The sequence below is a fragment of the Dunckerocampus dactyliophorus genome, chromosome 4, assembly GCF_027744805.1.
Source record: "Dunckerocampus dactyliophorus isolate RoL2022-P2 chromosome 4, RoL_Ddac_1.1, whole genome shotgun sequence".
Lineage (NCBI taxonomy): Eukaryota > Metazoa > Chordata > Actinopteri > Syngnathiformes > Syngnathidae > Dunckerocampus > Dunckerocampus dactyliophorus.
In genome coordinates, this window is record NC_072822.1 from 7,622,370 (window position 1) to 7,638,433 (window position 16,064).

The 16,064-nt window shown below is 42.2% G+C and overlaps 3 protein-coding genes across 10 annotated transcripts in view; 2 read left to right on the plus strand and 1 right to left on the minus strand.

Annotated features, from left to right (window-relative positions):
• The window catches only part of sprb (sepiapterin reductase b), a 6,443-nt gene extending 2,852 nt beyond the window's left edge, over positions 1 to 3,591 (plus strand). Inside the window, exons 3-4 of the mRNA XM_054774191.1 lie at positions 2,843 to 3,130; positions 3,233 to 3,591. Of these exons, the coding sequence (XP_054630166.1) occupies positions 2,843 to 3,130; positions 3,233 to 3,387 (443 nt within the window). The 3' untranslated portion in view covers positions 3,388 to 3,591. The remainder of the gene's footprint in view (positions 1 to 2,842; positions 3,131 to 3,232) is intronic.
• The window catches only part of lzts3b (leucine zipper, putative tumor suppressor family member 3b), a 24,279-nt gene extending 18,586 nt beyond the window's left edge, over positions 1 to 5,693 (minus strand). For 6 of the 7 annotated variants that reach the window (XM_054774187.1, XM_054774182.1, XM_054774186.1 and 3 more), the window contains exons 1-2: positions 5,590 to 5,679; positions 2,825 to 3,160 (exon numbers count right to left, since the gene is read on the minus strand). The gene's annotated coding sequence lies outside the window, so the exon portion shown is untranslated. Of the gene's footprint in view, positions 1 to 2,824; positions 3,161 to 5,589 lie in introns of all 7 variants that reach the window. The other variant, XM_054774180.1, reaches the window with a different exon arrangement.
• smyd1b (SET and MYND domain containing 1b) lies at positions 4,173 to 14,950 on the plus strand. 2 transcript variants are annotated; one of them, XM_054774190.1, is made up of 10 exons: positions 4,173 to 4,476; positions 5,169 to 5,345; positions 6,582 to 6,795; positions 9,427 to 9,557; positions 9,685 to 9,723; positions 11,697 to 11,892; positions 13,728 to 13,820; positions 13,909 to 14,072; positions 14,266 to 14,434; positions 14,700 to 14,950. In XM_054774190.1, the coding sequence occupies exons 1-10, from the start codon at positions 4,355 to 4,357 to the stop codon at positions 14,862 to 14,864; spliced, it is 1,470 nt and encodes a 489-aa protein (XP_054630165.1). In that variant the 5' UTR covers positions 4,173 to 4,354; the 3' UTR covers positions 14,865 to 14,950. The 2 variants fall into 2 exon arrangements, with proteins under 2 accessions (XP_054630165.1, XP_054630163.1); XM_054774188.1 differs by lacking the exon at positions 9,685 to 9,723 and having other exon boundaries at positions 4,229 to 4,476.
• The last annotated feature ends 1,114 nt before the right edge of the window (positions 14,951 to 16,064 follow it).

The window sequence follows — 16,064 nt, forward strand, 5'->3', positions numbered from 1 at the left end:
GTCACCGATTCTGTTCATAATTTTCATGGACAGAATTTCTAGGCGCAGCCAAGGTGTCGAGGGAGTCCAGTTCGGGGGCACTAGGATCTCATCTCTGCTATTTGCAGACGATGTGGTCCTGATGGCCTCATCGAGCTGTGACCTGCAGCGTTTACTGGGACGGTTTGCATCTGAGTGTGAAGCTTCTGGGATGAGACTCAGCACCTCCAAATCCGAGGCCATGGTTCTCAGTCGGAAAAGGGTGGATTGCTCCCTCCGGGTTGGGAATGAGGTCCTGCCCCAGGTGGAGGAGTTCAAGTATCTCGGGGTCTTGTTCACGAGTGAGGGAAGGTTGGAGCGTGAGGTCGATAGGCGGATCGGCGCAGCGTCTGCAGTAATGCGGTCGCTGTACCGGACCGTCGTGGTGAAGAGAGAGTTGAGCCGGAAGGCAAAGCTCTCAATTTACCGATCGATCTATGTTCCCACCCTCACCTATGGTCATGAGCTTTGGGTCATGACCGAAAGAACGAGATCGCGGATACAAGCGGCTGAAATGAGTTTTCTTCGTAGGGTAGCGGGACTCACCCTAAGAGACAGGGTGAGGAGCTCGGTTATCCGAGAGGAGCTCAGAGTAGAGCCGCTGCTCCTTCACATCGAGAGGAGCCAGCTGAGGTGGCTCGGGCATCTAGTCCGGATGCCTCCCGGACGCCTCCCTGGTGAGGTGTTTTGGGCATGCCCAGCCGGGAGAAGGCCCCGGGGAAGACCTAGGACACGCTGGAGGGATTATGTCTCACAGCTGGCCTGGGAACGCCTCGGTGTCCTCCCGGTGGAGCTGGAGGAGGTGGTCGGGGACCGGGAAGTCTGGGCTTCCCTACTGAGACTGCTGCCCCCGCGACCCGGACCCGGATAAGCGGAGGAAAATGGAATGGAATGGAGCTTCCTTTACTCCTCTTTCAAACCATCTGTTTTCTTTGGCCAAAATCTTTACCTCGCTGTCCTGAAAGGAGTGATTGGTAGCTTTCAGGTGTAGATGTACTGCTGATTGAGGACCACTAGAATTGTCCCTGCGATGTTGATAAAGCCTTTTTTGGAGCATTTGCTTAGTTTCCCCAATGTAGTGCTCTTTGCATTCCTCATCTTTACAGTGGATGGAATAGACCACATTGCTCTGTTTCTGGTTAGGACCTAAAGACAAGGCTCCTAAGACAAGGCTCCTAATAGCTTCCTTTACTCCTCTTTCAAACCATCTGTTTTCTTTGGCCAAAATCTTTACCTCGCTGTCCTGAAAGGAGTGATTGGTAGCTTTCAGGTGTAGATGTACTGCTGATTGAGGACCACTAGAATTGTCCCTGCGATGTTGATAAAGCCTTTTTTGGAGCATTTGCTTAGTTTCCCCAATGTAGTGCTCTTTGCATTCCTCATCTTTACAGTGGATGGAATAGACCACATTGCTCTGTTTCTGGTTAGGACCTAAAGACAAGGCTCCTAAGACAAGGCTCCTAACCAGAAACAGAGCAATGTGGTCTATTCCATCCACTGTAAAGATGAGGAATGCAAAGAGCACTACATTGGGGAAACTAAGCAAATGCTCCAAAAAAGGCTTTATCAACATCGCAGGGACAATTCTAGTGGTCCTCAATCAGCAGTACATCTACACCTGAAAGCTACCAATCACTCCTTTCAGGACAGCGAGGTAAAGATTTTGGCCAAAGAAAACAGATGGTTTGAAAGAGGAGTAAAGGAAGCTATTTTTGTCAAACAACAGAACCCATCATTGAATCGGAATGGTGGTTTGAGGTTTAATTTGGACCCTGTGTTCAGCAGGTTACTGAGACCAAAACCCACAGCTCTTAGTCTTGCAAATGAGGTGAAGGCAGGGCCGAGCCGGAACAATAGATGCTAAACAAGCCAGTATCAGAGTCGTTCATACCCAATTCAGGGAGCGACACTTCCCTTTTATCGGAGGTGTTAATAACAGGATAGGATTATACCACTACTCCGCCCAGGCTTAGTGTAACGAACCAATAGGAGGAGGGTGTTGGCACACCAATTCCGCCCACTCTTACTGTATTTAAGGCCTAAGCTACCAGCACTTATCAGTTTGCTGATGAAGCTCTTCGGATGAGGAGCGAAACGTCCGACACCTTCTTCACAGAAGTACAGATGACGTCTCAAGAAGCCTTTTCCTCGATTATTTCTTTACATTTTGTTTATTACATTACAATACAAATGGGTGTGAAAGTGTGTCATTTTCCTAAATTACTTTTCTTTATTCTAAGTAGTTACAGTATTCTTTTAAGATATAAAATAGAAATGTATTAAAAAAACATTAAAAAAAGAAACACTCAGTAGAAAAAAAACAATCACTGTTTAATTTATGTATTTGTTCATTATTCGTTTCAGATGGTAGTAAATAAGAAAGTAATAAAAGTGTGTAATGTGTGTAAAAAAGAAAAAAAATACTTGAGCGACAAACATTGACCTTAACATCTCCACATTGAAAAGCACAAGTTAACTATGACTAAATGTAGAATCTCCAGGCTTGTCATGCTCGAGAATGTAAATGAGCATGTCAGCATGTGACGGCAGTATACTGACAGTCACACAAAACACTCCACTTGCTTTTGGGCCGGTTTTTGTAGACGGTGTATTACAGTATTGCAATATTTACAAGCTGAAACCATGCACAAGTTGCAAGAACTAATTTGAAACATTTTGTTCCTTTTTTATTTATTCTGCAGCCCATTTGGGCAGCAAAAAGTTGAAATCTTTTGCACCGTCTGCTGGTTGCCTATCAAAAATCCCAAGCATTCTTCTCAACATATAAAACATGTTTAACACTTACCATCCGTCTCTTTACCAGCCTCTTTGGGTGACATCTCCCCGTTTGAGAGCTTCACTGACCTCGACCAGGTGAACTCCTACCTGGCCCTCAACGTTAGCTCCACGCTGGTGCTGACCGCAGGCGTCTTGCAGGCATTTCCGCCCATATCGGGCCTGCGGTGGAGCGTGGTCAACTGCTCCTCGACGTTTGCACTGCAGGCGCTGCCTTCCTGGGTGCTGTACTGCAGTGCCAAAGCAGCCAGGGAGATGATGTTCAGGGTGCTGGCGGCTGAGAATCCCAGTGTCAAAGTGCTCAGCTACTCACCAGGTACAGAAAACTTCAACACGTTCAGGTTCACTGCAAAGTGAAAGGAGAACAAGATTACAGAATGCAAATAGAATCACAAGATATCCTCTCCTCATCTTCCAGGTCCAATGGACACAGAGATGCAGGAGACTATTCGGAGGTTGACAGGCGTCCAGTATCATCTGAATCCGTGCAGGGAATCCGCAACAAAACTGATGAAGGTTCTTTTGGACAATGACTTTGCCTCGGGGGCACACCTCGACTTCTTTCAGTTGTGATCTCAATATGATGTTTAAATACATTCTGGTGGGGGGCAATATGATTTGTTTTCACGGGGCCCAGAATCCCTGATGGTACCCTTAATGGCAACTCGCTATGGCTCTATGTGATCAGTTATCCATTAGTAAAATCGAGTACTGTACTTCTCGGCACTATTTCTAGCAACTGCTCAGGTACATCTTCTGAGGTAAACATATTCCCAAAGGTCTGTAAATGTTTCTCTGTTTTAACAATGCATCTTGCCAATAAATCAGAAAGCCTGTTTATTATCATTTTGAATGATGCCCCATTTGTAAGGAACATGCAAATTATTAACATCTCCGAGAGTGGGGGACAACAGTTGCTGACTGACCTGTGTGTGTTAGAAAGCACCAGAACAAGGTGGGGGGCAGGTCTACCCTGTGTGTGACAATCCTCTCGCAGCTGTCCAACATCCCCACATACTCCTGACAGGCAGAAACAAGTGAGGGACAGAAATAACCCTGTGAGACTGGGCACCTACCAAACTCATTGGTGCTGTGGGGGATTTTGCTGCCTGCTAAGTTGACACCCACACCGACAAAGTCCCATTAAAGGGCCACAGTGAACGATAAGAGTTTGTTTCAGATAATTCCTGAACCGATCACTGCTTGGGTCTCGGGACAATTTGTCCTCATGAGACACATCACGTTTGTCAGAGAATAGACCCCAACCCATGTTATGTACCTTAGTGGTCTAGCTCAAAAACCTGATGGCTATTTTAAGTAGCTTAGCTATGCACTGTGCAGTTGTCTTTCTAGAGGACCCCAGAGGAACTGGATTGGTCTGTGGGATTCTGAACCGACCCAGCCCCTAACTGAGTATTTAGCTTGCCCGCCACCAGTGAGACACTCCTCTCGCCCTCCTCCGCTGGACCCAGCTTGTCCAGCAGCATCCCAGGAAGCACGACTTAGAAAGCAGTGCCAAAGAAGAAGCAGTGTCGCAGCCATGGAGTGTGTGGCAGTATTTGACTCACCTGGAAAGGGGAGGGGCCTGAAGGCTAACAAGGAGTTTTGGGCCGGAGATGTCATTTTTTCTGAGTCCAGTATGGCAGCTGTTGTCTTTGACAGGTAAGGACAAGGGGGGATGGGACAGAAGTGTCCGGTAAATCTACCTTGATTGGCTCTGACAAGATCGTTTTTAATGCTAAAACATATGCTATTTATAAGTATCTTTTATTGTAATTTAATAATGCAAGTGTATTTTATAAGCCAAATTCAGCTATGACAGATTTCTGGAATGATGACAAAAGTATGTAGACATCTTGAAAAAAACCTTAACATACTGGTCAGTATATAGTGCAATACAGCTGCAAACTATAACCACAATAATAAACATATTGTTAAATGGATAAAAGGCAAACTCATTTTTTTAAATCATTTTTCTGGACACCAGGGTTGTGAATGGTTGTTGTTGTCTATATGTGCCCTGCGATTGGCTGGCAACCAGTCCAGTATTTACCCCGCCTCTCGCCCAAAGTCAGCTGGGATAGGCTCCAGCATACCCCCGCGACCCTAATGAGGATAAACGGCATAGGAAATGGATGGATGGATGGAGACCAGGGTTTCTATACTTTGCGTGAGGGCTGAAAATGTGTTAATTTTCATTGATTCATGAATTAGGCAATTTCCTGGCAACAGGCGTTTTGACTTATGTTTGTTGTAATAAATGAATGCTATTACTTTAGCTTATGTGCTGTATATTTTCATATTACGGCAAGAAGTGAAACGAATGACAATATCATGGCTACTATATTTTGCAGCCTTGCAGAGCGCATTTGCCACAGCTGTTTCCGCAGACAAGACAAACTCCAGAGATGCGGCCAGTGCAAGTTTGCTCACTATTGCGACCGCACCTGTCAGCGAGGCGGCTGGGCCGAACACAAGCAAGAATGCGCTGCCATCAAAACCTACGGCAAAGCGCCCAATGAGAACATTCGGTGAGTGAAAGAACATGCATGCTGCGGCTTTACTTTGGTCCATAAATGTTACACCCAGAAAAGAAGAAATATTAAAGGGCCCATATTATACCACTTTTCAGCAATTTAGTGTAGTAGTTGTCCATGTTGACGACGTTGACATACAGCTCAGAGCTTGATGTCTATGACTGACAGACGGCGGGACAGTATAGCTCCCCACAGAATCACACAGAGTCTCTGACGCTCTTTCTAACTTTATTCTTACCTGAACACATCAACAGCAGTGCAATTCCAACACCATATATGTTTCTCCAACTCCAAACAAACACGTCTGACGTCCATTAGTCATTGCAATGACACTTCCTCATCGTCACAAGACAGACCGCGAGACGCATTCAAGGACACTCGGAACATGACACAAACGTCTTTATTATGCTGTATGTATGGTCTTAGTAAACAGAAATTCAAAGAAAAGAAAGAAAAACAACAAGTGGACATTCTTATCACTCACTTTGTAACTCTTAATGCGGAAGTACAAATTGCTGCATTTAAGTACGCCCGGAAATCCTAGAAAATTCACTCAAAACATGTGAATTCATTTCACAGCCCTAGAATGGACACATTGTGCTTCTTTTTCTGTAATGCCACTGAATGCATTTCCCAAATAGACAGTTTGCGGAAAATAAGACAAATACTGCAATATGCAATGTAAGTCATTGGAAAAGTTGTTGTTCTAAGCATTTTGTCTCAGCAAAATAGTAATTTAAAAAATCATGACCAATAGTCAGCTAGTTTAACATGCTCTCCTTCATTCAACAAGCAGCACAGGTTATTCTGGATAAATTCACAAATTAGAATCCAATTAAATAATGTGTAACAGTGCAATTTAGAAAGTTGCACATTTCTATGTGGCACAAACATCCGTATAACAATAAATGTCGGATTCACTCGGGTTTCTGCGCATGTGCTCAGTGACGGTTGACTCAAGTGAATTGACTCATATGAACTCGAGTCAGTAAAAGGAATTGAGTTTCCCACCACTTTGTCCGACAGTTCCCACTTCCTTCAGGCATTACTAATCGATCATAAGCTCTGTTAGACTAAATGGGTAAATGGCTCATTTTTAATTTTTAAACCAGCTCTCTCTTTTGTGTTGATGATGACGATAAAGAGAATTCTGAATAAATTTGTTTTGTCTTCATTGCTTCTCCTGTGTGTGCACTTAAAATGAGTCAAATGTCCTCGTCTCACGTGCAGCTTGGTGGCTCGCATCATGTGGCGTTTGGACAAGGATGGCAGCGTGGTGTCAGACATGCAGCTGACCACGCTGGACGAGCTGGAGGACCACATTGAGGACATGCAGGAGGACGAGCTGAAGGAGTTCAAAGTGGACGTCCACAACTTCCTGGACTACTGGCCTCGTAACAGCAAGCAGCACACCAGTGACGTCATCTCACACGTCTTTGGACTGGTGCGTTTGTTTGCTTCTTTCAACTTTCAAAGCTAAAACGTTCATAGTAAAATTTGGGATAGTTTTAAAATAGTAACGATTGTCTGATGAGTGCTAAATCACTGTAAACGATGAAAAAACATAAATAATGGAAGAAAAGCTTTAAAAATGACCATTTTTGATGCTCTAAACCCTGTAATATGCCTCTTGTAGTTATCAAAATTATTTGAAATTGAGCTTTAAACATTAAGAAACAATTTCAGGCATACACTACACAGTATCGTACTTACACAAAGCATCTTCCTGCTGGAAAATCTTGAGTGAATTGACTTGTTAGGCAGAGCCCTTAGCTGGATTAATCACTGCAGCACACTTTTCCCTGTGCAGATAGAGCCATCAAACCACTTTCTATTCAAGGTACCATGAAAAGAAAATATCAGAGAAAAGCAGTAGCAGAGAAAAGAGATCGGTTAAAAATTTGGAATTGTGTCAAAGCAAAAATAACTAAGTGGTATAGATTCAACCTCAGACCTCAGTTTGTCGTGGCTATGACTTAAAAACTTTAACCCAATTCTAGTGAAAAGTTTGCATACACCTCTTTTATAAACATGAGAAAGCGTCTCCATACTTTTTTTATTGGTACTGTACGTAGAATAATCCTAGAAATAATCCTTAGCATTAGATTTTAAAATGAATAGGGTACTTCACAGAGTTTAAGACTGTAATCCCTGGAAGAATGTGCCACAATTACCTTTAGATTCTTGCTAGGATAATCATCACTGATAGTGAACTGAACAAGAACGACGTAAAAGGAATACAGTGGAACCTCGGTTAGCGTCCGCACCCGGTTAGTGCGTTTTTCGGTTGAAAATTTCCACCACACTTTTGCTTTGTTTTGTGTGCATTTTGGAGTTAGCATACAATATCTTGTCATGTTGTTAAAACACTGCTTGCAGGGGTAGACTGGGACAAAAATTTGACCATGGACTTTTCGGTCCAGACTGGCGTACAACAGTCTGCGTGCATATACAGCGCCAACTCGGCTCATTGATGTACATACAATCATGCAATAACACCACTATATTGAGTAATACCCCTTTATATTCTGGAGCCTTGAATAAATAAATGAGAGTAAAACCATTCAGTTACTCCTGATGGCCAATCCACCCCTGACTGTGTGAGTCCAACTGTGTTCTTAATGTATATTTTATTTTTACCACAAAACGTCCTTCCTTGTTAGCGTCCTATTAGCTAGCTAAACAAAATGGCAGCCGGAACCGGAAGATACATCGCCCGCATATGATGCCATCAGCGGTTAACTCTCAAAAACGTGAACACAAAACATGTTTTTATAGTTTTAAAATACCTTTTCATGCATAAAACAATTGTCAATGCATATACATGACAAACGAAATGAACATTTAAGGTTACTTTTACCTTCATTGAAGACGTGACTGTTACCAAAGACACAATGCGGCAGCAAGATCAACCACCACCAACCCCCTGTTTTCAGTCATGTCAAGAATCACGTCAAGCTATAATTGTAAAAGTCTGACAACGTGTTTTGTGATAGCTTTTTTGGCTTTCTAGAATGATTTACAATTAATTGGATTTACATTAGTTCTTATGGGAAAAATTGATTCGGTTAATGTCTGTTTTGGTTCGAGTTGGACCTTCTGGAACGAATTAATGACGCAAACCAAGTTCCACTGTATGTTGTACATACTATATGTATGTCAACTCAGTCGGCCATCTTGTTTCGAATGTTGTATCAGCTTTAAAAATTAATTTGACTTGCATTGTTTATCACAATAGTTTCTTAGACATTGGAGAAAAACTTTTAGAAGACCCATTAATAAAGGAAAACGAGCCTTGACAATGACAAGTAACATGTACTTTGACCTCAGCTGGGTTGTATTCAACTGTTGAGTCAGCTGTATGAGTCATCCTAGGTTTATAGGACAAGAATCTTTGAGCGTTTGAGAGAGCAGCTGGGAATCAGATGTTGTGATATTAAAGCTTAATAGCTGATAACAGCCGACCCTCGGTGTACTATAAATGTTAATGATCAACAACAAGCACACAAGAGGAAACCAAGCATCTCAGTGAGTGTGACATCAGTGTTGTTAGCTTGGTGATAATGTGAATGAATGCCAAGAACAACAATTCAGTGCATGACGGACTGAACCCAATGGTCAGGACCGAATTCATAAATGGATTTACAGTCATGTGAAAACACAAATGAGGTGTGGTGTCCTAATTTTGGCATTTGTGGCTTATTGCTAATTAGTTGCTAAGTGCCACCCCCGCAAAGACATTTTGACCGGTGGCGGCCATGTTTTTTATCCAGTCTTGCTAATGCGCTTGCTCAAATTTCATGGTCGTTATAAACACCCTAATGTTACAGAAGGAGTTTCATAGAGCGCATTGTGCTGTGTGGGAAATTTCACATTTGTCAGATACGGTAGGTAGGTCAGTTTTGTCGCACTTTTACCCCTTTTTCGTGCAGCACGTTCGGGGTAGAAGAGTTAGATACCACAATCAAATACACACCGACTCTATTTCTGTTGTTGTTCAGACACAGAGGCACTTTTTTGTCCTTATTGTATGTTATAAACTGAGTATTTTCACTTTTCAAAATCCGTCTCGTAGATTAACTGCAACGGCTTCACTGTTAGCGACCAGCGGGGTCTTCAGGCCGTGGGGGTGGGCCTGTTCCCTAATCTGTGTCTCGTCAATCACAACTGCTGGCCCAACTGCACTGTCATCCTCAACCACGGCAAGTAAGTCATGCGTGTTAGTGCCTCGGTCACGTCTATCACACCTACCTGGACATTTGTTGTTGTTGTATGTGATGTTGTGTTAAGTGTGTGTGTTTGTGCGTAAAACTGCTTCCTGTTTGTCTTTCAGTCAATCAGCTGTGAATACTTTGTATCATTCTCAACGTAGGTGCGTTACCTCTAAAGATAAGCCTCGTGCGTGTGTGTTGTCTATTAAAAATGGCACTGAGATCACAGTCAATGCTTGAGCACACCATCCCACCTGTATGTCCCATCCAAACATCCTGCTGCTTTAAACACTCAAACCATCACAGTACACCTATTTTTTCCTCTTTATTCTCACATGATTCAACTTAATCTGCCTTTCTAAACTGTTTAATCATCCACACAGAAGCTGCTCTGTCACTTTGTGTGTACAGTGTGAGTGCAGTGTGTGTCTTTGTTTAATCACTGACCAAAAAAATGTACTGTATTTTCAGGACTGTGAGACACTCCGTGGTGTTAGTTGCACCAGCCAAAAATGCACAATGAAGAGGAAAAAACAATGTATAAGCCGCACTTGCCTGTTAGTCACATTTTTGGGGGGGAAAGAAGTTTCTCGTTCACTCCTTTCTTTCTGCAGCTCGATGACCGTTTTCGGCTGCATATTTCACTACCTGCAGCTTGTAATCTGCAGAATATGATTTTCTTTTTGGGGGCATTTGTGTTCCGTCTTTCTCAGTTGTCTTTTTGTGGCTATTGCCTACTGTTGGTTCCTAATATGCTCGTACATGCACGTAAACACATGCTGAGACTAGGTGGAGCCACACACTCAACTCTCACATGAGTATTCAATACCCTCTACTGGTAGCAGTAGTAAATACAATAACAGACACATATAACAGAGCACCCACAGATTGCTCTAATACAGTGGTCCCCAACCTTTTTTGACCCACGGACCGGCTTGTGTTCCCACAAGGGGCGGGGTTTCGTACATTATAGCGATTAAATTTATCTTATTTATTATGTATTGTTTAAAACTAAGACATGAATAACATCAAATTAAAAGCACAAAATGAATGCCGACCCACCATCCACCAGTTCAAGTTCCAGCCAAGTTTTTCCAGAGAGATTATTACATCCTGTTTGACGTGTGTGGTAAAAGGCAGTGCGCTAGCATGAATTAACTTGAGACAAATGTGCACATTAGCACTCAATAAGTCATCAAAACCTACCTTTATGCATTCCTACATAGTATCAGCATTTGAGACCAAATATGAGGTGAAAGAAAAATGGTAAAAATACAAGAGTAGTGTATCTGTGCGGCATGAGATAAAGTTAGCACACGCACAATGGACATGCGTCAAGTGAGACGGATTTAACAGAGGGAATCCGGCCACTTTTCAAAATAAAACATAAAAAAAATGAAATAATGGAAATTGTTTTTTCTTTCTGTGCGGCCCGGTACCAAATGACCCACGGCCCGGGGTTTGGACCACTGCTCTAATACACCACAAGGTCGCAGAACACAATGCGCTGTTAAATACATACACTGTTAAATACATACGCTGTTAAAAAAAAAAGTGTGCAAAATTTCGCAAAACAGCAATGTAGCAAGGGAACACTATATTTAGAAGGTTGTAAACAGGTTGTTTATGCCCCCACTATGAAAATATTCTTTGTGGAACTTCACTGATCACGCTTGGATCTGGAACCAATTAACCACAATAAACGAGGGATTACTGTACACAAAATTGAAAGTAAAAAAGCGAAGAAAAATCTAAGTAAACTACAATACTGCTATGTACATTACTGTATGTATGATGTTAGGCAATGTTTTTATAGCTTCACTACATGTATGTTCACCACAGTGATTTAAAGGGAAGAAAACAAAGAAGTGTTCCTTATTGCTACTTTTAACCTTAAGATGGGGAAATAAATTGTGACTTTGTGAGGACAGTTGTCATAAGGACACGTTTTGCTAAATGTGAATATTCTTGTTACAGTACTCCTTCCCCTTCATCCTTTACCATTACTGATTGGACTAAAAAAAACACAGCATGGATTACAGTTTAATCATCACTCCAATAATAAATATGCAAGGCAAAAACCTCAAATGTGAGCAAATCAGTAGACTGACAGTGCTTCTTGCCCTGTCCTCAGGATTGAACTGCGTTCGTTGGGTAAAATCGCAGAGGGTGAGGAGCTGACCGTCTCCTATGTGGACTTCCTAAACCTGTCCGAGGAGAGACAGAGACTGCTGAAGACGCAGTACTTCTTCGACTGCACGTGCGAACACTGCACGAGACGCATCAAAGACGACCTCAAGATGGGAGGGAGGGAGCAGGAAGGCGTCAAGGTTGGCCTCTCGTTTGTCTTTGCGTCATGAAAGTGTTGTAGTACCTTCTCTGATAGGAGGCAAGCTGGGTTGAATTGTTTGGCGCTACGTTTAGCCGAGACGTGTCTGATAAGGGAAACATGAGAAGAGGAGCCATAGAGGCTATTTAAAGCAAAAGATAATTCTACGTAATGGAAGTTTTTATGTTCTGTATCCATCCACACATGTCTCTAAACTGCTAATTATAGAAACTACCACATAGTTTCTTTATCTATTTTTACTGCAAACCACTCGGTGATTTTTTAATTTGGAAATAAATGAAAAAAACTTTCGTTTTCGGTTTGAACAGGAAGTCCTAAACAAATACACACTACAAAAATGAATCCAATAAACAGCAACAGTTATTTTAAAACAATAATTTTGCAACTGAAACTCTATTCGGTAACTATAAAAAGACATATCACCAAGACAGAAAGATGGTGCCATCTGTTGAGGCACTGAATCCAGTAACTATTTAGCTCAAAAGATTCAAATGCTAATTTTCACAAGTTGCTAGGAGTTATTCAGGTTGCTCAGATTATTTTTCCTGGTTTACACAGGCAGAAATCAGGGAGCGCATACAACGAGCTGTTAGACAGAATCCAGACAGGTGTCGACTAAAGAAGTACTAAAATACGTATTAGGAATGCAAAGCAAGCATCAATAGCTAGAAATTTGTTGCTTTAATAAGATGATGGAATATAGTGTGCTATCAGGACGAGGCACCTTCAGTAGGTCAAAGGTCTTAAGATAAGAAATAATCAAGTCTTTGTCTTTATGGGCCCGGTCAATGCCCTTCCCTTAAAGAGCTATTGATAGAGTGTACGTTTCCCTCGTCACACCGCACTTCGAATTTCGCAGCTTCACTCTGTCACTGTTTTTCAAAAATATATGACTTAATAAGTCATGCTGTTTCATGGTCGAATACGGCCTATTATTATTTGTCATTAAAATGCATCTTGAAGCAAATTTGACTTAGTTTATACCTAAATTAAGCATCTTTAGGTATTAAAATGGCTAAATGAAGTAAAATACAAATATAAACCATTCAGAGACGTGTTCAAAGACGTGGTGGTAATATGTAGTAGAGATTTAGCGATAGTCAGCCGATATTATTGGCCGACATTCAGCATTTTGACACATATCGGCATCTGCTTTTTTTTTTTTTTTAATCCGATGACCGATAAGAGCTCTATTTAAAACTGGGTTATTTTGACTCTGATTCAGCAGAGCCTATCTGTCTGCGCTGGCAAAAGTTGGCAAAAAAATGTTGAAACTCCTCTCTTACGGAGCGTGTAAGAAGGTCGGTTAGCTTAGTTTAGCAGAGCATGCTAGTGCGGCTGTTTTTTGCGCAACTCAGGCTGTATGAGTGTGTTTACAACCGCTTGTTAATGTAGCCGCTGACGTCGTGCAGGTTCTGAATGAAATAAGGACGGGAGGCACTTTCATTCTTGCACCCAGCTGTCAAGCTAAAACACAACTCTGAACCCTCGACGTCACTTCCTGTCCGCTCCTCACTCAGCTCCCCTAGCACCGGAAAACACATTAACAGCAACACACACAAGCACATCTTATTAATGCCTTAAACGGCTCATTTACTATTACTCTATAAAACCGTATTTACAAGGTCGTAAACAGGTTTTCTATACTCTAGTTATTTATAAATAAGGAGTCTACTTCATGGAAATTCATTTACCACAGTCAGTTTCAGAACCAATTAACCATGATAAATGAGGGATTACTATACGTACTACTGTGTATTAAACTATGATGATCAATAAATTGCAATAAAGCTCTCCTTTTCTGGATTCTCTCAGCCTTCAGAGGAACAGGTGAAGGAGGCAACAGATTATTGCTTTCAGATGCTGGACAAGATGGACGAGGCCCGATTAAAGGGCGACTACCACGAGGTAAATGATCACATGAGTCTCTTTCTTTGCGATTTCATGTTCCCGTCACCTTTTAATGCACTTTTTCACCTATTGTGATTTCCCTCAGGTGGTGAAAATCTGCAGAGCGTGCATAGAGAAGACAGAGCCTGTTCTTGCCGACACTCACATCTACCTGCTGAGGATGTGGAGCACCATGAGTGAAGTGCAGGCCTACCTGCAGTACTTTGAAGATGCTGCAGACTACGCACGCAAAATGGTGGAGGGCTACATGTAAGAAGAACAACATCTTTTTAGCTTTGGTTCAGTTCACTATGCTACAGGCTTGCGTTTCCACAGTGAGAGTGTGTACACCCTCACGCACAGACACTATTTAATGTGTACCAACTGAATCCTTGGTGGAAACGTCTCATTTTTCTTGCAAGAACAAACAAGCAATAAATGCAATCTTGTTATTGTCTGACAGGAAGCTGTACCACCCAAACAACCCCACTCTCGGGATGGCCGCCATGCGAGCAGGAGTCACCCACTGGCAAGCCGGCCTGATCGAGGTTGGCCACGGGATGATCTGCAAGGCCTACGCTATTCTCATGATCACACACGGTCCCACGCATCCCATCACCAAGGACTTGGAGGTAAAAAAAAAACAGTTTCAGGAGCCTAATCTGTAGCTTTTGATATCTTCTCAGAGAAACCTTGTGATGTTCCAGGAAATGTACAAAATGTTTGGAGTGCAGTACTTCTAAAATATATTTCAATGCTGCTGGGCTTTAACCACTGGTGGTTACACAAACATTTGTGTTGCCACTGGAATTTTGCTAAATAACATGCACTACTCTGCATACTACAGAATAAAATGAACAGCATTTGGACACGTCTCTATACTCTTTATGCCTGCAGTCCATGCGCATGCAGACAGAGATGGAGCTGAGGATGTTCAAGCAGAATGAGTATGTTTACCACAGCATGAGAGAAGCAGCCCTGAAGGACAGACCCATGACCATGATGCACGAACCCAAGTCAGTAGAGGATGGAATCAAGAATCTCTTCCATCGGAGAAAGTAAAAATAACATCACCTGAGAGTTTAATTACTAGGTTTTTCTCCCCCCCCGGCTTGTCTAGTCTCCTGTCTCATGTTTCCCATTAAAAAGATGCCCTATCCAACTCTTTTGTATCTCTGTCCGAAATGTAACTGTGTAATTGACACATCCGCGTGCTACTATTCAAGCAGTTTAACTTGAGTAATATACAAGCTAGGAGATTACTCAGCGCCTCAGATGAATGTAGGATTTGACTGTAGGGCTTCTCTCCTGAATACAGCACCTCAAAAACGATGTAACATACTTTTTTAAAGCATAAAGCTCTTTAGAAACAAAATTAGGAATAGTTAAGCTTGCACCGATCTGTGCAAACCTGAGGGCTCTAAAATCGAAACTCAAATCAAAATATTGATACTTTGGTACTTACAGTAAGTCATTTGAGGTGATGTCCATCCATCCGTTTTCTATGCCGCTTATTCTCACTAGAGTTGCGGGTATGCTGGAGCCTATCCCAGCTGACTTCGGGCGAGAGGCGGGGTACACCCTGGACTGGTCGCCAGCCAATCGCATGTGCAGGGCACATATAGACAAACACACAATCACAATTATAGATTTAGAGTCGCCAATTAACCTATCATGCATGTTTTTGGAATGTGGGAGGGAACTGGAGTACCCGAGAAAACCCACCCACGGGGAGAACATGCAAACTCCACACAGATGCCCGATGGAGATTCGAACCCAGATCTTCCAAATCTCCTCACTGTGTGGCCGACATGCTAATCACTTGGCCACCATGCGGCATTGAGATAATGTATTGTATATAATTAAGAGGAACACATTAGAAAGTAGCTGAATTGATCACAAATTAGTTTTCATTCCAATAGTAATTTTACAATTTAACACAATTTATACATATTTTATGATTTTGTCCTGCTTTTTCTGTTGTGTAGTAGCTTTGCTATAGTGTAAATCATACTTCAGTATACCTAAATAATTCATTAGATTTTGAAATACTTTAAAATTTCTACACATTTGATTTGTACAAAGTATCTGATACCAGCCTGAATTTTACCCAGTGTCATATCAGAAAGGTAGCTGGACATCAGCTGTAGTACTAGTCAAGCGCATCAGCCTCAAGTGCTAGCAGCAAGTGTTTCAATTGGCCAAAATACACCACTAAATGGGTCAGAACCACTGTCCAGATATGAGAAACACATCCTTCAG

What these genes read in the sequence shown, in the direction of transcription:
- smyd1b (XM_054774190.1), top strand. Translation starts at nt 4,355, where the DNA reads ATGGAGTGTGTGGCAGTATTTGACTCACCTGGAAAGGGGAGGGGCCTG. An exon ending in GCAGCTGTTGTCTTTGACAG is followed by an intron (nt 4,477 to 5,168) that starts GTAAGGACAAGG and finishes TATATTTTGCAG; the next exon opens with CCTTGCAGAGCGCATTTGCC. An exon ending in TTGTATCATTCTCAACGTAG is followed by an intron (nt 9,724 to 11,696) that starts GTGCGTTACCTC and finishes CCCTGTCCTCAG; the next exon opens with GATTGAACTGCGTTCGTTGG.